General features: G+C 40.5%; 1 protein-coding gene across 3 annotated transcripts in view; it reads right to left on the bottom strand.

The window, feature by feature from the left end:
- Window positions 1-449: 449 nt before the first annotated feature.
- LOC135552104 (death-associated protein kinase 2-like) overlaps window positions 450-18,507 on the bottom strand; it is a 30,827-nt gene continuing 12,769 nt past the window's right edge. For all 3 annotated transcript variants that reach the window (XM_064983514.1, XM_064983513.1, XM_064983512.1), the window contains exons 2-12: window positions 14,839-15,004; window positions 14,243-14,464; window positions 13,950-14,088; window positions 13,317-13,446; window positions 11,529-11,577; window positions 10,831-10,857; window positions 7,968-8,120; window positions 7,506-7,551; window positions 6,389-6,478; window positions 2,294-2,380; window positions 450-1,771 (exon numbers count right to left, since the gene is read on the bottom strand). In XM_064983514.1, the coding sequence (XP_064839586.1) occupies window positions 1,691-1,771; window positions 2,294-2,380; window positions 6,389-6,478; window positions 7,506-7,551; window positions 7,968-8,120; window positions 10,831-10,857; window positions 11,529-11,577; window positions 13,317-13,446; window positions 13,950-14,088; window positions 14,243-14,464; window positions 14,839-14,903 (1,089 nt within the window). In that variant the 5' untranslated portion in view covers window positions 14,904-15,004 and the 3' untranslated portion in view covers window positions 450-1,690. The remainder of the gene's footprint in view (window positions 1,772-2,293; window positions 2,381-6,388; window positions 6,479-7,505; window positions 7,552-7,967; window positions 8,121-10,830; window positions 10,858-11,528; window positions 11,578-13,316; window positions 13,447-13,949; window positions 14,089-14,242; window positions 14,465-14,838; window positions 15,005-18,507) is intronic.

Below are 18,507 nucleotides of genomic sequence, written 5' to 3' on the forward strand. Positions count from 1 at the left end.
TTGTTAATCTCACGTCAAATCATTGATGACCCAATCCATGTATGCGTTTCTGTGCTTTATGGTTTGCTCCTGCAGAGGGCGACAAGACTGTAGGGAACCGATTGGAAGCCCAATCTGCGCTCAACAGATAGGTCGTTTTTTAATAAACAAGTTAATCTATTTTAATGGAAAAATCCTCAAAATAGTGTACAGCTTCAATACTGGGTTATTACACAATCGTCACGCTCCTATTTACCAAAACACTTTTTTTGAGGGATGGATGCTACTTAATAATAACAGCAGTCAGAACACCAATGACACATTGCAGAGGTAAACTAGTGCAGAGGTGAAAAGCTCTGGTCCAAGTTAGAACATTAAGAGATGGTTAAAAAGAATGGCCTGCACTATTTTTCTATTCCCTATGATTTTAAAAGTTTGCAAGGGGGATGATTCCAAAATGTATTCACAAAACCTGTTGACAACAATGTTATTTTATTTAAAAGAACCACACTTAACACGGACTGTCGTTAGGTATTATGATAAAGGTTATGATAAAATAAAACAAAAACATGTAAATTCTAAAACTTCTTTGAGAAACAGAAAACAAAAACAGTTCTCACAAAAATACAATTAATCGACCAACATGTCACATTATTTGTCAGGTATTACTGTATGATCGTATCAGTAATGCTACTGGTTCAGTAGAGCATGGAGTGTTCAGAGTATTCACTGTATGCAGGAAGTCAGTATTGAATTAGTAGAAACACAGAACTGGAATTCCTTCTTCATCCTATTTCTATGAGTAGAACCGTTAAAAGTTGATTTGCTGTGCTATTTATACTGATTTGTTATCTTGAAATATTTGTCCATCATGCATATACAATACGAGAACACTTGGTAATCATGTTTAGGACACTACGATATAGATATTGTATAGCATTATATTGTATAATTGCATTATACTGTATATAACATAATATATTCATATTTGGCAATGTAATGGAAGCTTAGTAAAATGGTCAACAACGCATTTGGAAGACTAAAACCTACTAAATTCTGAGGTTTCCGTTCAATTTCCATCCACCTTTTAGGGGGAAAATAATAGATATAGATATGCCACAGGTTTAAACACCCTACATGGTGCAATCCACTACTGTACATCCCCAAATCAGTAACTTCACCATAAGAACAACATTGTCACCGCCTGCTATCAGTTGACCTTTACAACTGCAGAAGCACCATAAAACATGCAATAAACCACAGAAATACTGAGCAAAGCTCAAAAAACAAGTCATGCTGGGTTTTCTTGTGTTTTACCCCATCGAGAGCCTTATTATATGACTTCTCACTCACAGAAGCCATCACACACTTGTATTTGTGCTCTTAGTAGAACTACCTCCACCATTTTGAATCCACCTGAAGTGCATTGAGCCTAAAACTAAGCCTTGACAGGCCTTTCGGGAAATAGTTTGATAGGCAACAATTGTTCTGTAGATTCCATTCCACTTCATCAGGGAAAAGTCTCATGTAGGGACATAGAGCCTGAAAATTCCTTCTTGTGCGCCCAGCGCTTGTGTCAGCCTGTGTCTTGGTCTTACCCTCCCTCGAGGTCTGGTAAAGTGGGAGGGCAAATACTGTAGGCTTGGTTGGGTCACTGTTACGGGAAGTATGCACTGCAGTTTGATGCAGCACTCCCACCTGATGGTTGAGTCTATGAACTGCTGCTGAGTCGCCGGCGAATGAGAGATGATGGCTTGGTCTCCGTGTCCTCCTGGTCACTCTCACACTGTCTCTGATGACGAGGAGAGATATAGTAGGTTAGTTCTCTTTTACCTGACCCACACTATAGAGCAGACACAAATCATAGTGTGCTGGCTCGGTTATTTTCTTTCACATTGTTCTTTCCAGAATGGTTCCAGCAACTATGGTGCATGTACAACATTGCTTGTATTTGAATACAGTCAAGTTCTTTGCAATGTTTTCTACTTCCCCCTCCCTTTTTATTTATTTATGTGATTTTCCTCAATCATTCTACTAAAATATTTGGCCTGCATTTCAACTTCTGATGATATCACACAACACATTAAAAGAGATTAGCAAAGCCTGGATGATAAGCCATGAGTTAATGATACAGTAGGCTATATTACCTGTGTTTTCAAAGCCTGGAAATATTTTATGTATAGAATACAATTGTTGCTATTAATAGCATTTTTAGCAATAGAGGTTAAAATAGGGGGTACTCTTTATTAAAATAATGTAATAGGTTTCGTTCAAGTGTAACTCTTAGTTAAACTGTCATGGCTGCCTTACTCACCAGTTCCTCGTCCACCAGTGCACTAGTCTTACATAGCATCTTCAGTCGATGCAGCCGGTTACACACCCATACCATGTTATATGACATCTAGAGAGAAAGAAAACAAGAAAGAAAGAAAGCAGAGGAAAGGAGATATGAAAAGAGAAAGAAAGGAGGAGGATGTCGACGGGACGGGAACATAAGAGTCAGACATTATAGACAGAAAAAGACCGTGTTATTTGACACTACGATGTATACACCCTGCTTCTCAATGTACACTGAAGAAAAATAAATGCAACATGCAACCATTTCAAAGATTTTACCGAGTTATAGTTAATATAATGAAATCAGTCAATTGGGGAAAAGGGGATACCTAGTCAGTTGTCCAACTGAAAATATTAAACTGAAATGTGTCTTCCGCATTTAACCCAACCCCTCTGAATCAGAGAGGTGCTGGGGGCTGCCTTAATTGACATCCACGTCTTCGGCGCCCGAGGTTAACTGACTTGCTCAGGGGCAGAATGACAGATTTTTACCTTGTCAGCTCGAGGATTCGATCCAGAAACCTTTTGGTTACTGGCCCAACACTCTAACCAATTGAAATAAATAAATTAGACTGCAATCTCTGGATTTCACATGAATGGATACAGATACTGTATAAAAAAGGTAGGGGCGTGGATCAGAAAACCAGTCAGTATCTGGTGTGGCCACCATTTGCCTCATGCAGAGCGACACATCTCCTTCGCATAGAGTTGGTCAGGCTGTTGATTGTGGCACGTGGAATGTTGTCCCACACCTCTTCAATGGCTGTGCGAAGTTGCTGGATATTGGTGGGAACCGGAATACACGGCCTTACACGTTGATCCAGAGCATCCCAAACATGCTCAATGGGTGGCATGTCTGGTGAGTATACAGTTGTTTAGTAGTCTGAAAATGTCGATAACATTAACTTGATTGACCATGCTGTATGCCATGTAACTGTTTGTTACATCTAATATGCTTTGTGGACTTCACCAGACAGATGTTGCACTCTGGTTTTGTGATTAATTTATTCTGCCACTGTCCTCTTATTGTCTCAGCCTTATGCCTATATATCACGCTGCAAGGCATCTGAACTAACAGGTTATAGAGCAAACAAGGCATTTAACAAATTAAATCTAATTTTATTAGTCACATGCGCCAAATATAACAGGTGTAGACCTTACAGTGAAATGCTTAATTAAAGTGACTATGCATAGATGACAACAAAGAGTGGCAGTGGTGTGGAGAGGGGAGGGGGGGCAATGCAAATAGTCTGGGTAGATATTTGACAAGATGTTCAGGAGTCTTAAGGCTTGGGAGAAGAAGTTGTTTAGAAGCCTCTTGGACCTAAACTTGGTGCTCCGGTACCACTTGCCGTGTACCACTTGCCACGAGCGTCAGAGCAGGTGTAGTATGACTCGATCTTAGTCATGTATTAACACTTTTCCTGTTTGATGGTTCCGGGTTAGAGTCCCACTCCTTGAAAGTGGCAGCTCTAGCCTTTAGCTCAGTGCGGATAGTCCGTGTAAACCATGGCTTCTGGTATGTACGTACGATCACTGTTGGGACGACGTCATCAATGCACTTATTGATGAAGCCAATGACAGATGTGGTGTACTCCTCAATGCCATTTGATGCCACATATTCCAGTCTGTGCTAGCAAAACAGTCCTGTAGCTTAGCATCTGCTTCATCTGATCACTTTTTTATTGCTCTTGTTACTGGTGCTTCCTGCTTTAATTTTTGCTTGTACGCAGGAATCAGGAGGATGAAATTATGGTCAGATTTGCCAAATGGAGTGTGAGAGAGCTGTGTATGCATTTCTATGTGTGGAGTATAGGTGGTCCAGAGTTATTTTCTCTCTGGTTGCACATTTAACATGCTAATAGACGCCGCCTCTGAGTGAGCGTTTTCTTGTTTGCTTATGGCGGAATACAGCTCATTCAATGCTATCTTAATGCCAGCCTCTGACTGGGGCCAACCTTCTCTGCAGCACTCCACCAATCAGGCATTTATGGTAGAGTGGCCAGACAGAAGCCACTCCTCAGTAAAAAACACATGACAGCCCACTTGGAGTTTGCCAAAAGAAACCTAAAGGACTCTCAGACCATGAGAAACAATATTCTCTGATCTGATGAAACCAAGATTGAACTATTTGGCCTGAATGCCAAGCGTCCCGCCTGGAGGAAAACTGGCACGATCCCTAAGGTGAAGCATGGTGGTGGCAGTATCATGCTGTGGGAGATGTTTTTCCAGTGACAGGGACCAGGAGACAGGTCAGGATCGAGGGAAAGCTAAACGGAGCAAAGTACAGAGAGATCCTTGATGAAAACCTGCTCCAGAGCACTCAGGACCTCAGACTGGGATGAGGTTCACCTTCCAACAGTACAACAACCCTAAGCACACAGCCAAGACAACACAGGAGTGGTTTCGGCACAAGTCTCTGGATGTCCTTGAGTGGCCCAGTCAGAGCCCAGACTTGAACCCGATCTAACATCTCTGGAGAGACCTGAAAATAGCTGTGCAGAGACGCTTCCCATCAAACCTGGCCGAGATTGAGAGGATCTGCAGAGAAGAATGGGAAAAACTCCCCAAATACAGGTGTGCCAAGTTTGTTGCGTCATACTCAAGGTTGTAATCACTGCCAAAGGTGCTTCAACAAAGTACTGAGTAAAGGGTTTGAATACTTACCTAAATATCACAGTTACATGTTTTATTTGTAATAGATTTGCTAAAATTTCAAAACCTGTTTTTGCCTTGTCAATATGGGGTATTGTGTGTGTAGACTGATGGGGGGGGGACACTTTAACACTTCCATTTTAGAATAAGGCTGTAATGTAACAAAATTTGGAAAAAAGTAGAGGTCTGAATACTTTCCGAATGCACTGTACATACAGTCACCAAGAAGTCCAAGAAGTTTCAAAGACACCTGCTGAGATTTCAAATTCTGCCATGGAGTGTGCTAGTCCTTGTATCGCCAAAGAAGAGGAAATAGGCTAAGAAAATGTCCCTCCATTAAAACCCCAGAAGACGTGAAACCCCTCATGTTATTAGGGATTCAGTTTGTCTGGTTCTTCTCACTTCCACTGAATTTTCCCCAAGTTTGAGTCAATCTTTTGTAAAACAGGTTTTTAATTAATTAATGCTTTAACCATTGAAGGCAATCAAAGTTCTTTCAACTTTACAATCTAAATTACACCATATCAGGGCGATATACAGGACTTAGATCCCTATGAGTATTCTTCTGGGGGTTTAATTGAGTTATTTCAAAAAATCCTATTTCTGCTTTTTCTTTGGTGATATACATATTACTTCAACCCTCAACCCCCCCCTCCCTTGCCCCCACTCTTCTGCGGACATGACAACTCCCCCCACCCCCCAATATTATTAGCACTCAGTAACGACGTAGCGAACTATATAGTGCTGCTATGGTCATAACTAGCGCTGGTAACGTCGTAGCTAACTTGTTACCGCTGCTAACTACGTAGCTAAATAGATTGCGCTGCTAATGACATAACTAGTTAGCGCTGCTAACGTCTTAACTAAGTTGTTAGCGCTTCTAACTAGCCAGTGCTCTTCATTTAAACGAAATATCACTGGCAAAAATATTTTGATGGTCTTTGAAATGTTTTGCAGGTGTTTCAAATATTTAGCAGCTTTTCACAAAACTTAACAGCATGAAATATTTCACTCGCAGAAATATTGAGTAGACCGAAATATTTAGCAGGCCTTTGAAATATTTTGCAGCTTTTGACCAAACCTCAGCCTGAAATATTTAGCAGCCTACCGAACTATTTTGACGCCTTTTAACAAAATTCGCAACCTATTATTTTGAAAGCTGGTTAGCCCCTTAGGGAGTACACTTGAAAATGGCCATTCGAACAAAACGTTTCCGCCTCACATTCATGTCCTATTTGTTAATTTAGCTCCCCAGAAGACAAGCATCGACTGTGTAGCAATGACCTCAGTTTGATTTCATTATCTGTTTTATTAAAACACATGCACATTTTCAATATTTGAGCTTCATTCAGTGTCATAACAATATGTGATATGGCATAAAATTATATGATATAAATTGGCCATATATCCTACTCACCTTCCATTTCCTCTTGGCATTGAACTTCTTAAAGTTCTTCATGTTGATGGAGGAGCGATTCCTGTTGGCCACCTGTTTCCGTGTCAGAGGCTAAAAGAGAGGGATAGATAATAAGTGAAGGAGATACAATTAATCAATGTAGAGATTAAAAACAAATACACATATTAAACGTGCATTATACCACAGCCTTTCTGAATACACATTTCTGATTGATTAGAAGGGCATTCTAGAATGGACATTAAAACCAGATAACGGGACAGTTGGAAAAGATATCGGGACACCTTGCATTCGTGAAGCAATAAAGCGCCAACACATGCAAAGTTACAGAAACCTAATCCAACAACCACACAAACGCAGTTTCAACGAGGAAAAAAATAGCTACCATTGATTTATTTTTGCAGGATTTTTTTTTGAGCATCTGATGTAACATGGTGAGTGATAAATTAATTTCTCTGTTCCTACTGTTGCAGTCATGACGCAATTGGCGCTATGCTGTCAAATACCCCCACGTTTATAGTTTGACCAGCTGTTTTCAGCAACTGATATATTTTAATTTGCTTGTCATATTGGCAGGTTTGCTAGCAACAAACAATTTAGCTAACTTCTAGCCGAGTGTTTGATATGCAATGCGATCTCCTCGTAATTAACAGTGTTGCGTGTCCTGACGAGGGCAAACTTTTCTAGCTATGCCAGGCAAAATCGGTCATTATGGATGCATCCAAATGAACGTCAATAGAAAACAGCTACTGCAGAGGTCGTGACTGTGAGCCGTTGGATAAGAACGAACAACTGGGTCGCGTGTCTTTCTACCGGTACATTTTTCATTTATTTAACCAGGCAAGTCAGTTAAGAACATTCTTATTTTCAATGACGGCCGAGGAACAGTGGATTAACTGCCTGTTCAGGGGCAGAACGACAGATGTGTGCTTATAGTATGTGCTTATAGTATTGTTTTCTTTGGCAGCTGTGGTATAAGCGGGATAAACGCCAGCGTTCTGTACTTTACCTATGCTCCGCCTCGTCCATTATCTCTAAGGTAATGTACAGAATGTCAGCGTTTATCCTTTCAATATTAAACCGTTTGTAAGGACCAAAGCCTTGTGCTGCTGACTCTCACCTTGATCCAGGGGTGCTGTAGACACTCCTCAGCTGTAATTCTCTCACTACACATAGACAGACCGACAGAGAGACGATAAGATCAGTGCACACAGACACCACAAGCGGCCAGACAAAAGGTAATCTATTAATTTGATACGCGAGTTCATATTCTATCAATAGCGTCTGAAATAGAAAGCTGTCATTCTCTCACTTACACAGAGACAGACAAGTAACCACAGAGAAACAGACAAGTAACCACAGCAAGTTAGACAAAGGGTGATCTATTCATACAATACACAGTTCCTATTCTATCAATAGAGGCTGAAGAGAAAGTATAGTGGCTGAAAAAAACCTAGTATCCATCCATTTACAATAGGTGCAAAGTCACAAAATAAGTGATGCTTTCACTATTCCAGTCATTTTCCATATTTGTCTTGACATCATAATAGGCCAAATTACCCATGACCAATGCATTATTTACTTCTGATCTTTCACTAAGAGCTTCTGGATGAAGTCTTTGGCCATGGCGCTGGTCATGCTGAAGTGGTGGTCGTCAAACTTATAGTTCAGGGCTATGATGTTCCTCAGCGTCTCCTCGTCCTTGTCCCCTTGGAACGGGGACATACCACTCAGTCTGGAAAAATAAAGGGGAGTCAGAGGAAAGAAGGTTGCTGTTACTATTGCCCAATTCCAAGTCAACAGAGAGGAAGATGGCACTATTGCCACATTGTTAATACCTATCTGATTAACTCTGCAAATAGCAATGCTGGGTGATTTGAAAAGTCATAGTCAATCGATCAATAAATAATATGATAAATATTATAGCAAAATTGTGTGTAAATTAAAGATAATCTGTTGAAACAATGAAAATAGAAAGGTTCAGACCTTTTGTGAAACATCACAGCACAGTTGAAACATATATGGCAAACAGAAATCAAAACTGTATGTTGTTCAGAGATGGATGGGAGGGGTTGAGGGTAGCTGAAGAATGGGACTAAACACAAACAAAAGATAGCTATTGTAAAATACACTGTGTCCGTAAAATGTATATAGTATGTATAAGCTAGAAGTGGAAGCCTAAGTGTTGTTGTCCATTAGTTTAATCCAATTAGGGGAGGGGTGGTAGTTAAGAGAAAATAATAAAGAAAGACAAAATTATATAAACTCAGCAAAAAAAGAAACGTCCTCTCACTGTCAACTGCGTTTATTTTCAGCAAACTTAACATGTGTAAATATTTGTATTAACATAACAACTGAGACATGAACTGAACAAGTTCCACAGACATGTGACTAACATAAATTGGAATAATGTGCCCCTGAACAAAGGGGGGTCAAAATCCAAAGTAACAGTCAATATTTGGTGTGGCCACCAGCTGCATTAAGTACTGCAGTGCATGCTGTGACACACTGCCCCAGACCCTCCACCTCCAAATCGATCTCGCTCCAGAGTACAGGCCTCGGTGTAACACTCATTCCTTCGTCAATAAATGCAAATCCGACCATCACCCCTGTGTGGGGAATTGTGGGGAATTGGTCCACCCACACAGACAGCATCGTGAAGAAGGCACAGCAGCGCCTCTTCAACCTCAGGAGGCTGAAGAAATTCGGCTTGTCACCAAAAGCACTCACAAACTTCTACAGATGCACAATCGAGAGCATCCTGGCGGGCTGTATCACCGCCTGGTACGGCAACTGCTCCGCCCACAACCGTAAGGCTCTCCAGAGGGTAGTGAGGTCTGCACAACCCATCAACGGGGGCAAACTACCTGCCCTCCAGGACACCTACACCACCCGATGTCACAGGAAGGCCATAAAGATCATCAAGGACAACAACCACCCAAGCCACTGCCTGTTCACCCCGCTATCATCCAGAAGGCGAGGTCAGTACAGGTGCATCAAAGCAGGGACCGAGAGACTGAAAAACAGCTTCTATCTCAAGGCCATCAGACTGTTAAACAGCCACCACTAACATTGAGTGGCTGCTGCCAACACACTGACTCAACTCCAGCCACTTTAATAATGGGAATTGATGTAAAATATATCACTAGCCACTTTAAACAATGCTACTTAATATAATGTTTACATACCCTACATTATTTATCTCATATGTATACGTATATACTGTACTCTATATCATCTACTGCATCTTTATGTAATACATGTATCACTAGCCACTTTAAACTATGCCACTTTGTTTACATACTCATCTCATATGTATACACTGTACTCGATACCATCTACTGCATCTTGCCTATGCCGCTCTGTACCATCACTCATTCATATATCTTTATGTACATATTCTTTATCCCTTTACACTTGTGTGTATAAGGTAGTCGTTTTGGAATTGTTAGGTAGATTACTCGTTGGTTATTACTGCATTGTCGTAACTAGAAGCACAAGCATTTCACTACACTCGCATTAACATCTGCTAACCATGTATATGTGACAAATAAAATGTGATTTGATTTGGTGAGACAAAACCGCAACTCGTCAGTGAAGAGCCCTTTTTGACAGTCCTGTCTGGTCCAGCGACGGTGGGTTTGTGCCCATAGGCAACGTTGTTGCTGGTGATGTCTGGTTAGGACCTGCCTTACTTGAAAATAGTTGTTGTTGCCATCCTGTACCTGTCCTGCAGGTGTGATGTTCGGATGTACCGATCCTGTGCAGGTGTTGTTACACATGGTCTGCCACTGCGAGGACGATCAGCTGTCCGTCCTGTCTCCCTGTAGCGCTGTCTTAGGCGGCCCACATTACGGACATTGTAATTTATTGCCCTGGCCACATCTGCAGTCTTCATGCCTCCTTGCAGCATGCCTATGGCACATTCACGCAGATGAGCAGGGACCCCGGGCATATTTCATTTGGTGTTTTTCAGAGTCAGTAGAAAGGCCTCTTTAGTGTTTTACGTTTTCATAACTGTGACCTTCACTGCCTACTGTCTGTAAGCTGTTAGTGTCTTAATGACCGTTCCACAGGTGCATGTTCATTAACTGTTTATGCTCCATTGAACAAGCATGGGAAACAGTGTTTAAACCCTTTACAATGAAGATCTGTGAAGTTATTTGGGTTTTTACAAATTATCTTTGAAAGACAGGGTCCTGAAAATGGTCCGTTTCTTTTTTTGCAGAGTTTACATATACACACAATATATGGGGGATTGGAAATGATGCAGACAATTACATTAATGGAAGCCACAATCTATCTGCAATATTAACGCTTATCTACCCCCACCCCCCACCACAAAAAAAAATGAAGGGTTATGGTAGGGCAAGGGTTGATTTGGAATTGGGCATATGTGTGAATCCAAACATACAGTAGCACCCCCCTTTTCTCCCCCAACTTACAGTATGTAGGTGATCACTCCGATGCTCCTATAGGGGCAAACACAAACAAAGAAAAAAACGTTGTTGTTGTTATTTTTCTCACAGAGGCCTAGATAGACTCAGTTATTATCTCATTATCATAACTTTATTCCAAAGGATGTAGACGTTAGAGCTGTTGTGGTGAGTAGTTTTTTAATGCTTGCTTTTGTATTTCTAAAAGTACTATAATCAGCTGTCTCTGGCAGTTTCCTGTTTAAGGTTCTGGTGGAGAGGCATGACACATCGAAAACATAAGCTTGTCTGTTTGTCCCTAAAATAAACCTCAAAGATAAACACAGCCATCTGAATGCTCCTTTGCTTTTCGGGGATAGTCACAATGTCAAGTGTCCTGGGGTAAGAATTGCTCTTTTTTTAAGTCCCTCAGTTTTGAGCACCATTTATTAACATTGTGCTGGGTACACTCATATTCTACTGTACTACAATCAAATTCCACCCTTTAGACTTTAAAAAAAACACTGTATTTGATTTGATTAGTCAAAATTCACAGTGTCTGAACACATAGGGTGTACCTAATGCATTCAGCCAGAAACAGTCACACTGTTTAGGGAAAGCATGCCTACACATGTCCAAACGCATCCCAGAGGCTTATTCATCAAGATGGAAGGGGGTCATTTTAGGTGTCTGTATATGTTGGAAGAGGGGGCAGTACAGACACTCACCACATGTCGACAGCTGTGCTCAGAGGTTCGTAGTTGATCACTTCAGGGGCTGAGAGAGAGAGAGAGGCAGTTAACCCCCAACAACAACAACTGCTCCCCGGGTGCTGATGATGTCAATTAAGGCAGCCCCCTGCACCTCTCTGATTCAGAGGGGTTGGGTTAATGTTTTTATTTTACTAGGCAAGTCAGTTAAGAACAAATTCTTATTTTCAATGACGGCCTAGGAACAGTGGGTTAACTGCCTGTTCAGGGGCAGAACGACAGCTCGGGGATTCGAACTTGCAACCTTTCGATTACTAGTCCAACGCTCTAACCACTAGGCTGGCCGCCCCAAATGAGGTGGAATTCATTCAGTTGTGGAACTGACTAGGTATCCCCTTCTCCTTGTATCTGAAATGCTGTACCGCTATACTGCTTTGTCAATATCTACAAATTGTATTTCATGCCAATAAAGCAATCGGAGAAACTTGTCTATGTATGTAGCAGCATTTATGACAAGCCCAGAAGGCCTGTCAGACTGCCTAAAGGAACAATTTCACATTTTTTAAGAGTGCAAAATGAACACTGCATTCATCAGAAAAACATGAATAGATTGTTTCTACAAGTCAAACAACTCCAGTGGCTTTGAGCTTTTTACTAACTTCCTCCACCAGTCGCAATTTATTATTTAAATCTACCGTACTGTAGCTGCTACTGGTGGGAAAACACATTTGAATTCCAAACAGGAAGAGCTTTGTAACCATGCCAACCTTATCATGCTGGCCAAATCTGTGTTGAAGCAGCTAGTGTTTGACAACAGCTCTTTGTCTTGGGGCGAACTACCTGATGTTTCAAAATCTAATAGGATTTTAAAGATATTTTTGCTTTGTTATGCATTTTTGCTTTATGATATACTGTTGTACTAAATATGTAGATTTTAAATATATGTAGAATATAATTATTATATTGATAAGAGGTTTCTTAAATTATCTGGGTTGGGGGTGTATTTTAGTTATCACTGAAATAGCGACTATCCTACATCCTCCAAATCACTTCCTGTTTCAACTGGACTTGCAAACCCCCCGAGTTTATCATAACACCATCAACCCAGATCATGACACTGCACTTCTTTCGCTGTCTCCGTGGAAAACCCTGGACCTGGAAATACGTGCTAACTTCCACAGAACACAGTAGGGACTGCATTACAAAGGGCCTGTTCCAATTCTTTAATAATGCATCTGTTGTGAAGGGTCATGCCACTCCTACAGTCTTCTAATTGTCTCCAATTACCCTAGACCGCGTCCCTTTCCATTACATCTGTTTCCACGCCTAAATCACGCCACTTTTGTCTTTTTCAACCCCTTTCAGGTTCTATTTAAGTGGCATGCTCCTCCCTACACACTAGAATAGTTTGCTTGGTGATGCCACGAGGTGGCTCATCCAAGCCCTACCTCTGTTCCAAAACACTCCCCCCATATGCCTCTGTTCGTTCCTGTGTTTGAACTTTGTTTAATAAATACCCCTAAACCTGGATTCTGGTTCCATCTCCCGATTCTCATTCTGACTGATGCACCATGGTGGCAGAAATTGTCCTGAACCCAGTTTACAGTCTGTCCTAGTCTTTTTCTAATGTATCCTTCCTCCCTCCCTCCCTCAATCAGTGGTGGGACAATTGGAAATAACGAAAGCAATGGTTTTCAAGAATCCAGTCATGTCAGTAAGTGCTTCACAGCAAAGGATGAGGATGGATGCATTTACATTTACATTTTAAACTGGGCCTAACTCATATGAAATTACTGTACTACTCACGAATATACTGGGGGGTGCCACTCATACACTTGTACTCCTCCCCTGGCTGGAAGCGGTGGGCCAGCCCAAAGTCGATGATCTTAATGTCAGTGTTTGGGGCCATCTTGGCTGACAGCATGATGTTTTCTGGCTGATTGGGGAAGGGGAGTAAACATGTTACATGCAAAATGAGGTCAATCTGACCATAATGGTCAATTGCATGCGGACCGCGCTCTGACCGACCGGCACGCAAACAGCATGTTCATCAACACTAGTGAACAGGCACACTGTTTAGTGGCACCTGTGGATACAAACACGACCATGTGCGGTAAGCGTGCGGCATGGACATTTCTGCTAATAAGTAACAGTATCAGCATGTTTGTCTGATGTGGTTTTGGGATGGATGAATACAGATATGCTCTTTTCACTTCAAGTACTTATGCCTAAAAGCCTAGGATTTTGGATTCAATAAATGGACAGGTTTTGATGTGTTACTATTTTCATGCATACTACTACATTAGCAGTATTATTGGGGAGGTAAGAGGTTAGATGTAAATCACAACCACAGACTATTGCAGCACTGGATTTCTAAATGTCATATGGAGTGAGTAACAAACTAAAGATATGTCAAATCAACACACTAGCATAATTTACCTTTAGGTCAAAATGGCCTATTTGTTTGCTGTGCATAAAGCCCACACCCAGCAGTATCTGCTTCATGAACTCGATGGCTTCGCTCTCTGTAAGGTTCTCCTTCTCAGCAATGAAGTCAAACAGCTCTCCTCCACTAATACTGAAAGAGGAAGGAGGAAAATAAATGGAGAGAAGTGTTAGAACTTAACTCTACTACATAATTCAGCCACTTCATGGAATCAATGACTTGCCTTGCATGTACGACCTGGGTTCAAATAGTATTGTTTTCTCCTTCCTCCCCTCCCCCCACTCACAGCTCCAGCACCAGCACCACCTCGGCCCGGCTCTCAAACACATCCTTAAGGGCCATGATGTTGGGATGCTGCAGGGCCTGCAGAACCTCCACCTCCCGCTCCACGCTCTTCCTCTCCATGCCCAGCCGGCTGCTGGCGCACTTCCTAATCTTCAGGAACTTCCCAGCCCAGCGAGCCCCCGAGGCCCGCTCACGCACCTCCCGCACCTGCCCAAAGTGGCCACTGGGGCGGCGACAAAGTGCAACAATTTATTTACTTGCTTGGATACATCTTGAAATGGGTAGGTACTACCGGAGTCTATCCAATAAAAATATGTTCCTCCTGAACACAACACAGATGTATTTATGTAGCTGTTCTGCAATGTCATTTGTGATGTTGAAAAGCAACAAAACTCAGACATAGTTTCTTTCTATTCACAATTCGGTCCATTTCTTTATTATTTCAATTGCATAGGTTGAATTTTAGTTAACATTGACCTATGCAACCAGACAGCATATGCAAAATTGACCTTGAAAAGCAACTGAATTCAGAGTTATAATACCTTCCTCACTTCAACAGCCTCATACAAGAATACCTTTTATAATGACCATCCTTACCTCCCAAGTACTTCTCCAATCTCATAGAGGTCTTCCACATTATCAAGCTTATTAAAGACTGCCATACTGATCTTCTTCTTCTCAGTTTCACCTCACTGTATGTTACTGTTGGTTCACATCCATGTGCTGCATGGTGCTTTCAACTATGTCTTCACAAGGTCGGGACCTGAACAAAGAGAAAAAGAAAACAATTAAGGCAAATGTGATAGCATGCAGGGGTATTCAACTCTTACCCTATTAGGTCTAGAGCCTGTTGGTTTTCTGTTCTACCGGACAATTAATTGTGCACACCTGGTGTCCCAGGTCTAAATCAGTCCCTGATTAGAGGGGAACAGTTAAAAAAATGCAGTGGAACTGGCTTCGAGGTCCAGAGTTGAGTTTGAGGTGCATAGGGGATGAATTGAATCCGGACTTTTTAATAGTATTATTATTATCATTATTATTATTATTATTATTATTATTATGGACCCCATAAGCTAATCTTTCTGGGGTCCAAACACAAGGCACATCACACAAAAAACACCACTACATATTTACAACACAAAACCAATATTGAGATGTGCACCCGCAACTCAAATGTTCAGACATACAGTATCTTCAGTTGAGGCCAATGGATGATTTTAGCTCGAGTCCAATCTGAAATATCTGAAATTAGGATTCCACTCATAATGAGAAGACTCTATAGAGCTCGCCAGCTTGTAGTTCTTAATCACGGTAATGAGCTACCTCTGGTTCGTTCAGGCATCCCTATTGGAAAAATTAATGGCGAAAGAATAGGGTTCTGGAATAAACGCAGAAAATAAGGTCTGAGGGTAACACAGGCTTAGGAGATCTTATATGTTTTGTTATATGAGATAATAGCTGTCAGTTAACATGACCGTTATTAATTATGAGGCCAAAATTCACAAGAAGTTACACTAGCTGATGATCTCATAGAACAAAACAGCATTTATACAAAACTTCTACAAAAATGCCATTCATTTTCTCCATAGGCTTTGTCTAACGAACCATGGTGGATTTAGTGCTTACAAAAAGACCCCATTACTGTTTCTATCTATTGCAGCACATATAACTTAAAACCACAAACAGTGATAGAACAATGACTCAACAGTAGAGAAAGAAAACATGAGGGTCATTCCATTTGATGTCAATCACTTTTTTAACAAAACATTCTATATGCATTTGCCCATGGTAGAAGTGGACAGAAAATAACTTTTGGAACATGAATGCCAAAACATTTAGGAGATAGAGGTGCTCAAAGTTGACCCATTTTGCATACCCACCCTACCCAGTGGTGGAAAATGTACCCTATGGTCATACTTGAGTAAAAATAAAGATACCTCAATAGGAAATTGTAAAAGTAAAAGTAAAAATCTAACAAATATTTGGTATTAAATATACTTAAGTATCAAAAATAATTGTAACTGCTAAAATATACTTAAGTATTGAAAGTAAAAGTATAAATAATTTCAAATTCCTTATATTAAGCAAACCAGACGACATTATTTTCTTGTTTTTTAATTTACGGATAGCCAGATAAGTGCATGAATTTGACCATTTTCCTGTCCTGCTAAGCATTAAAAAAATAACGAGTACTTTTGGGTTTCATAGACAATGTGTGTAGTAAAAAGTACATTATTTTATTTAGGAATGTAGCGAAGTAAAAGTAAAAGTTGTGAAAAACATGAATAGTAAAGTACAGATACCCCCAAAAACTAGTATTTTAAGTATTTTTACTTCAGTACTTTACACCACTGACCCTACCATGAGACATCCATATCTTCATCACTGGAAAAGATACACGGCTGAGTTTGATCATTCAAATGCTTTCAAAAGGGTTGTCCAACTATTTTATAATTTCGTATATAAAAAATGTTTAGTAAAAAATTGTCATTTTTTAACATTTAATGTTAATTATCTTTTTTCTTTTTCCCATATGTTGTAGCTTAGACCTTATTTTACATAATCTGAGGTGTTTGTGTTGTGCCCACCTTCGGTTGAGACAGGGTGGGTGTCATGTTTTGGCTGATATATGTACTAAAATGGGGAAACAATAGACATTTTAACTTTCAAATAGTAGCACAAAGATGGTGGAAGATCAACAGATCAGAAAATGTGACTTGAATGGGAATCAGTGGTTGGAACCGGTTCAGGAACCGAACCGAAAACCAAAAAAGAACGAAAGTGATCGCTAGTGTTCCGGAACAGAACAGATATTTTCAAATCTTGAGAACCGTTTAATAATGTTATTTTTAGTTCCAAAAATATTCCTAATTTATAGAGTATAATTGTGTAATTCAGTGACGTTATAATGCTAGTAATAGCATAAACACATTCCAATTCACGTCATGATGTTCAGTGCTTCAAGGCAAGCACACTCCACCACTCTCTCTCTTTTTGGGCTTGCCTGTTTTGCATGTTATTTTGGCATTAATACGTGTCACATATCAGTTTGCAAACAATGTAATACATATATATCATTGAGTTAATAAAGTGGCATACAAACATGGTCTCTTTTTTGTTTTCTTGAGTAAGAGAACTCCAAAATGCAGGTGTTTCAGCCTAGCTCAGTGTATTCTGTGGTGGTGGGGCAAGCCAGCAGAAAATATGGAGCGTTACGCTGTGATTGACTCAGTGTTATGTCACTCATGGAGACACTACGTCACTTCCAAGTCTAAGGGTAGACTTCGAAAATGTTAGCTCATTGGGTGCTGCCCATCGAAGAAGGCTCAAGGTCATCGGCCACAGATAAAATGACAATCTCGTTATCTACAGTAACTTTGATTGGACTGATCATGTCAACATCATACTTTCAAAATCTTAGCTAGCAGTCATCATCATGAATCAAGTCGACAATCTACTGGCAAATCATTTTTAATATTTGTCATATGAAGATAAATAATTAAGAGATATTATAGATTAAACGTATCGGTGCTCATTGGCCATTGGACATAAACATTACACAACAAGTTGGAAACTTTCATCCAACTCGGAATTGTAAATCAGGAACTCTGGCCTCTTTCTAGAGCTACGACTGAAGATCACTGATGGCATCATGATTCAACCTCTTTTTTTACAGAGTTCCAAGTTGTCTTGAAAGCACCATAAATCCAAAGAATGCCAGACTTTGATGATAAAATTTGCCCACGAAGGACCACCGTGCTGCCTTCCTGTTCCAAGTGAGCACAGCACAAGGTGAGTCCAAAAATGTATTGTATGCTGCTGCATAAATGATGTAATATGCCAATGAGACAGTATTACTTTCTTAGCTACAGTATATACATAAGTGTATGTTGTGTAGTAAGCTGTTAGTAGCCCATGTGCCTCACCCTAATAATTTGGTCTATTTTCACCTCTTAATTTTCACCTACTGTTCTGACTTGGTGGTGCACATGTAGCCTATAACCTGTTTTTGAGAAATGTAATAATCTAAAATTGTAAGAGCTTTAATTGTATGCTTATATACCCCCTTTATTTATCCTACGGTTCTGACTTGGTGTACAGGGAGAACACTGTAAGAATGGCCCATGTTCTGAATTCTGTCGTCCTCGCTCATTAATGCCTTAATTGAAATTACGGATTGTCTCTTATCTGCTTATGCCATAGTTTGTACATCTCAATTGTCAGTAGAAACCACATTTGTTGAAGCAAGTCAGCCATATCAGCTCT

This window comes from Oncorhynchus masou, chromosome 13 (assembly GCF_036934945.1).
Source record: "Oncorhynchus masou masou isolate Uvic2021 chromosome 13, UVic_Omas_1.1, whole genome shotgun sequence".
Lineage (NCBI taxonomy): Eukaryota > Metazoa > Chordata > Actinopteri > Salmoniformes > Salmonidae > Oncorhynchus > Oncorhynchus masou.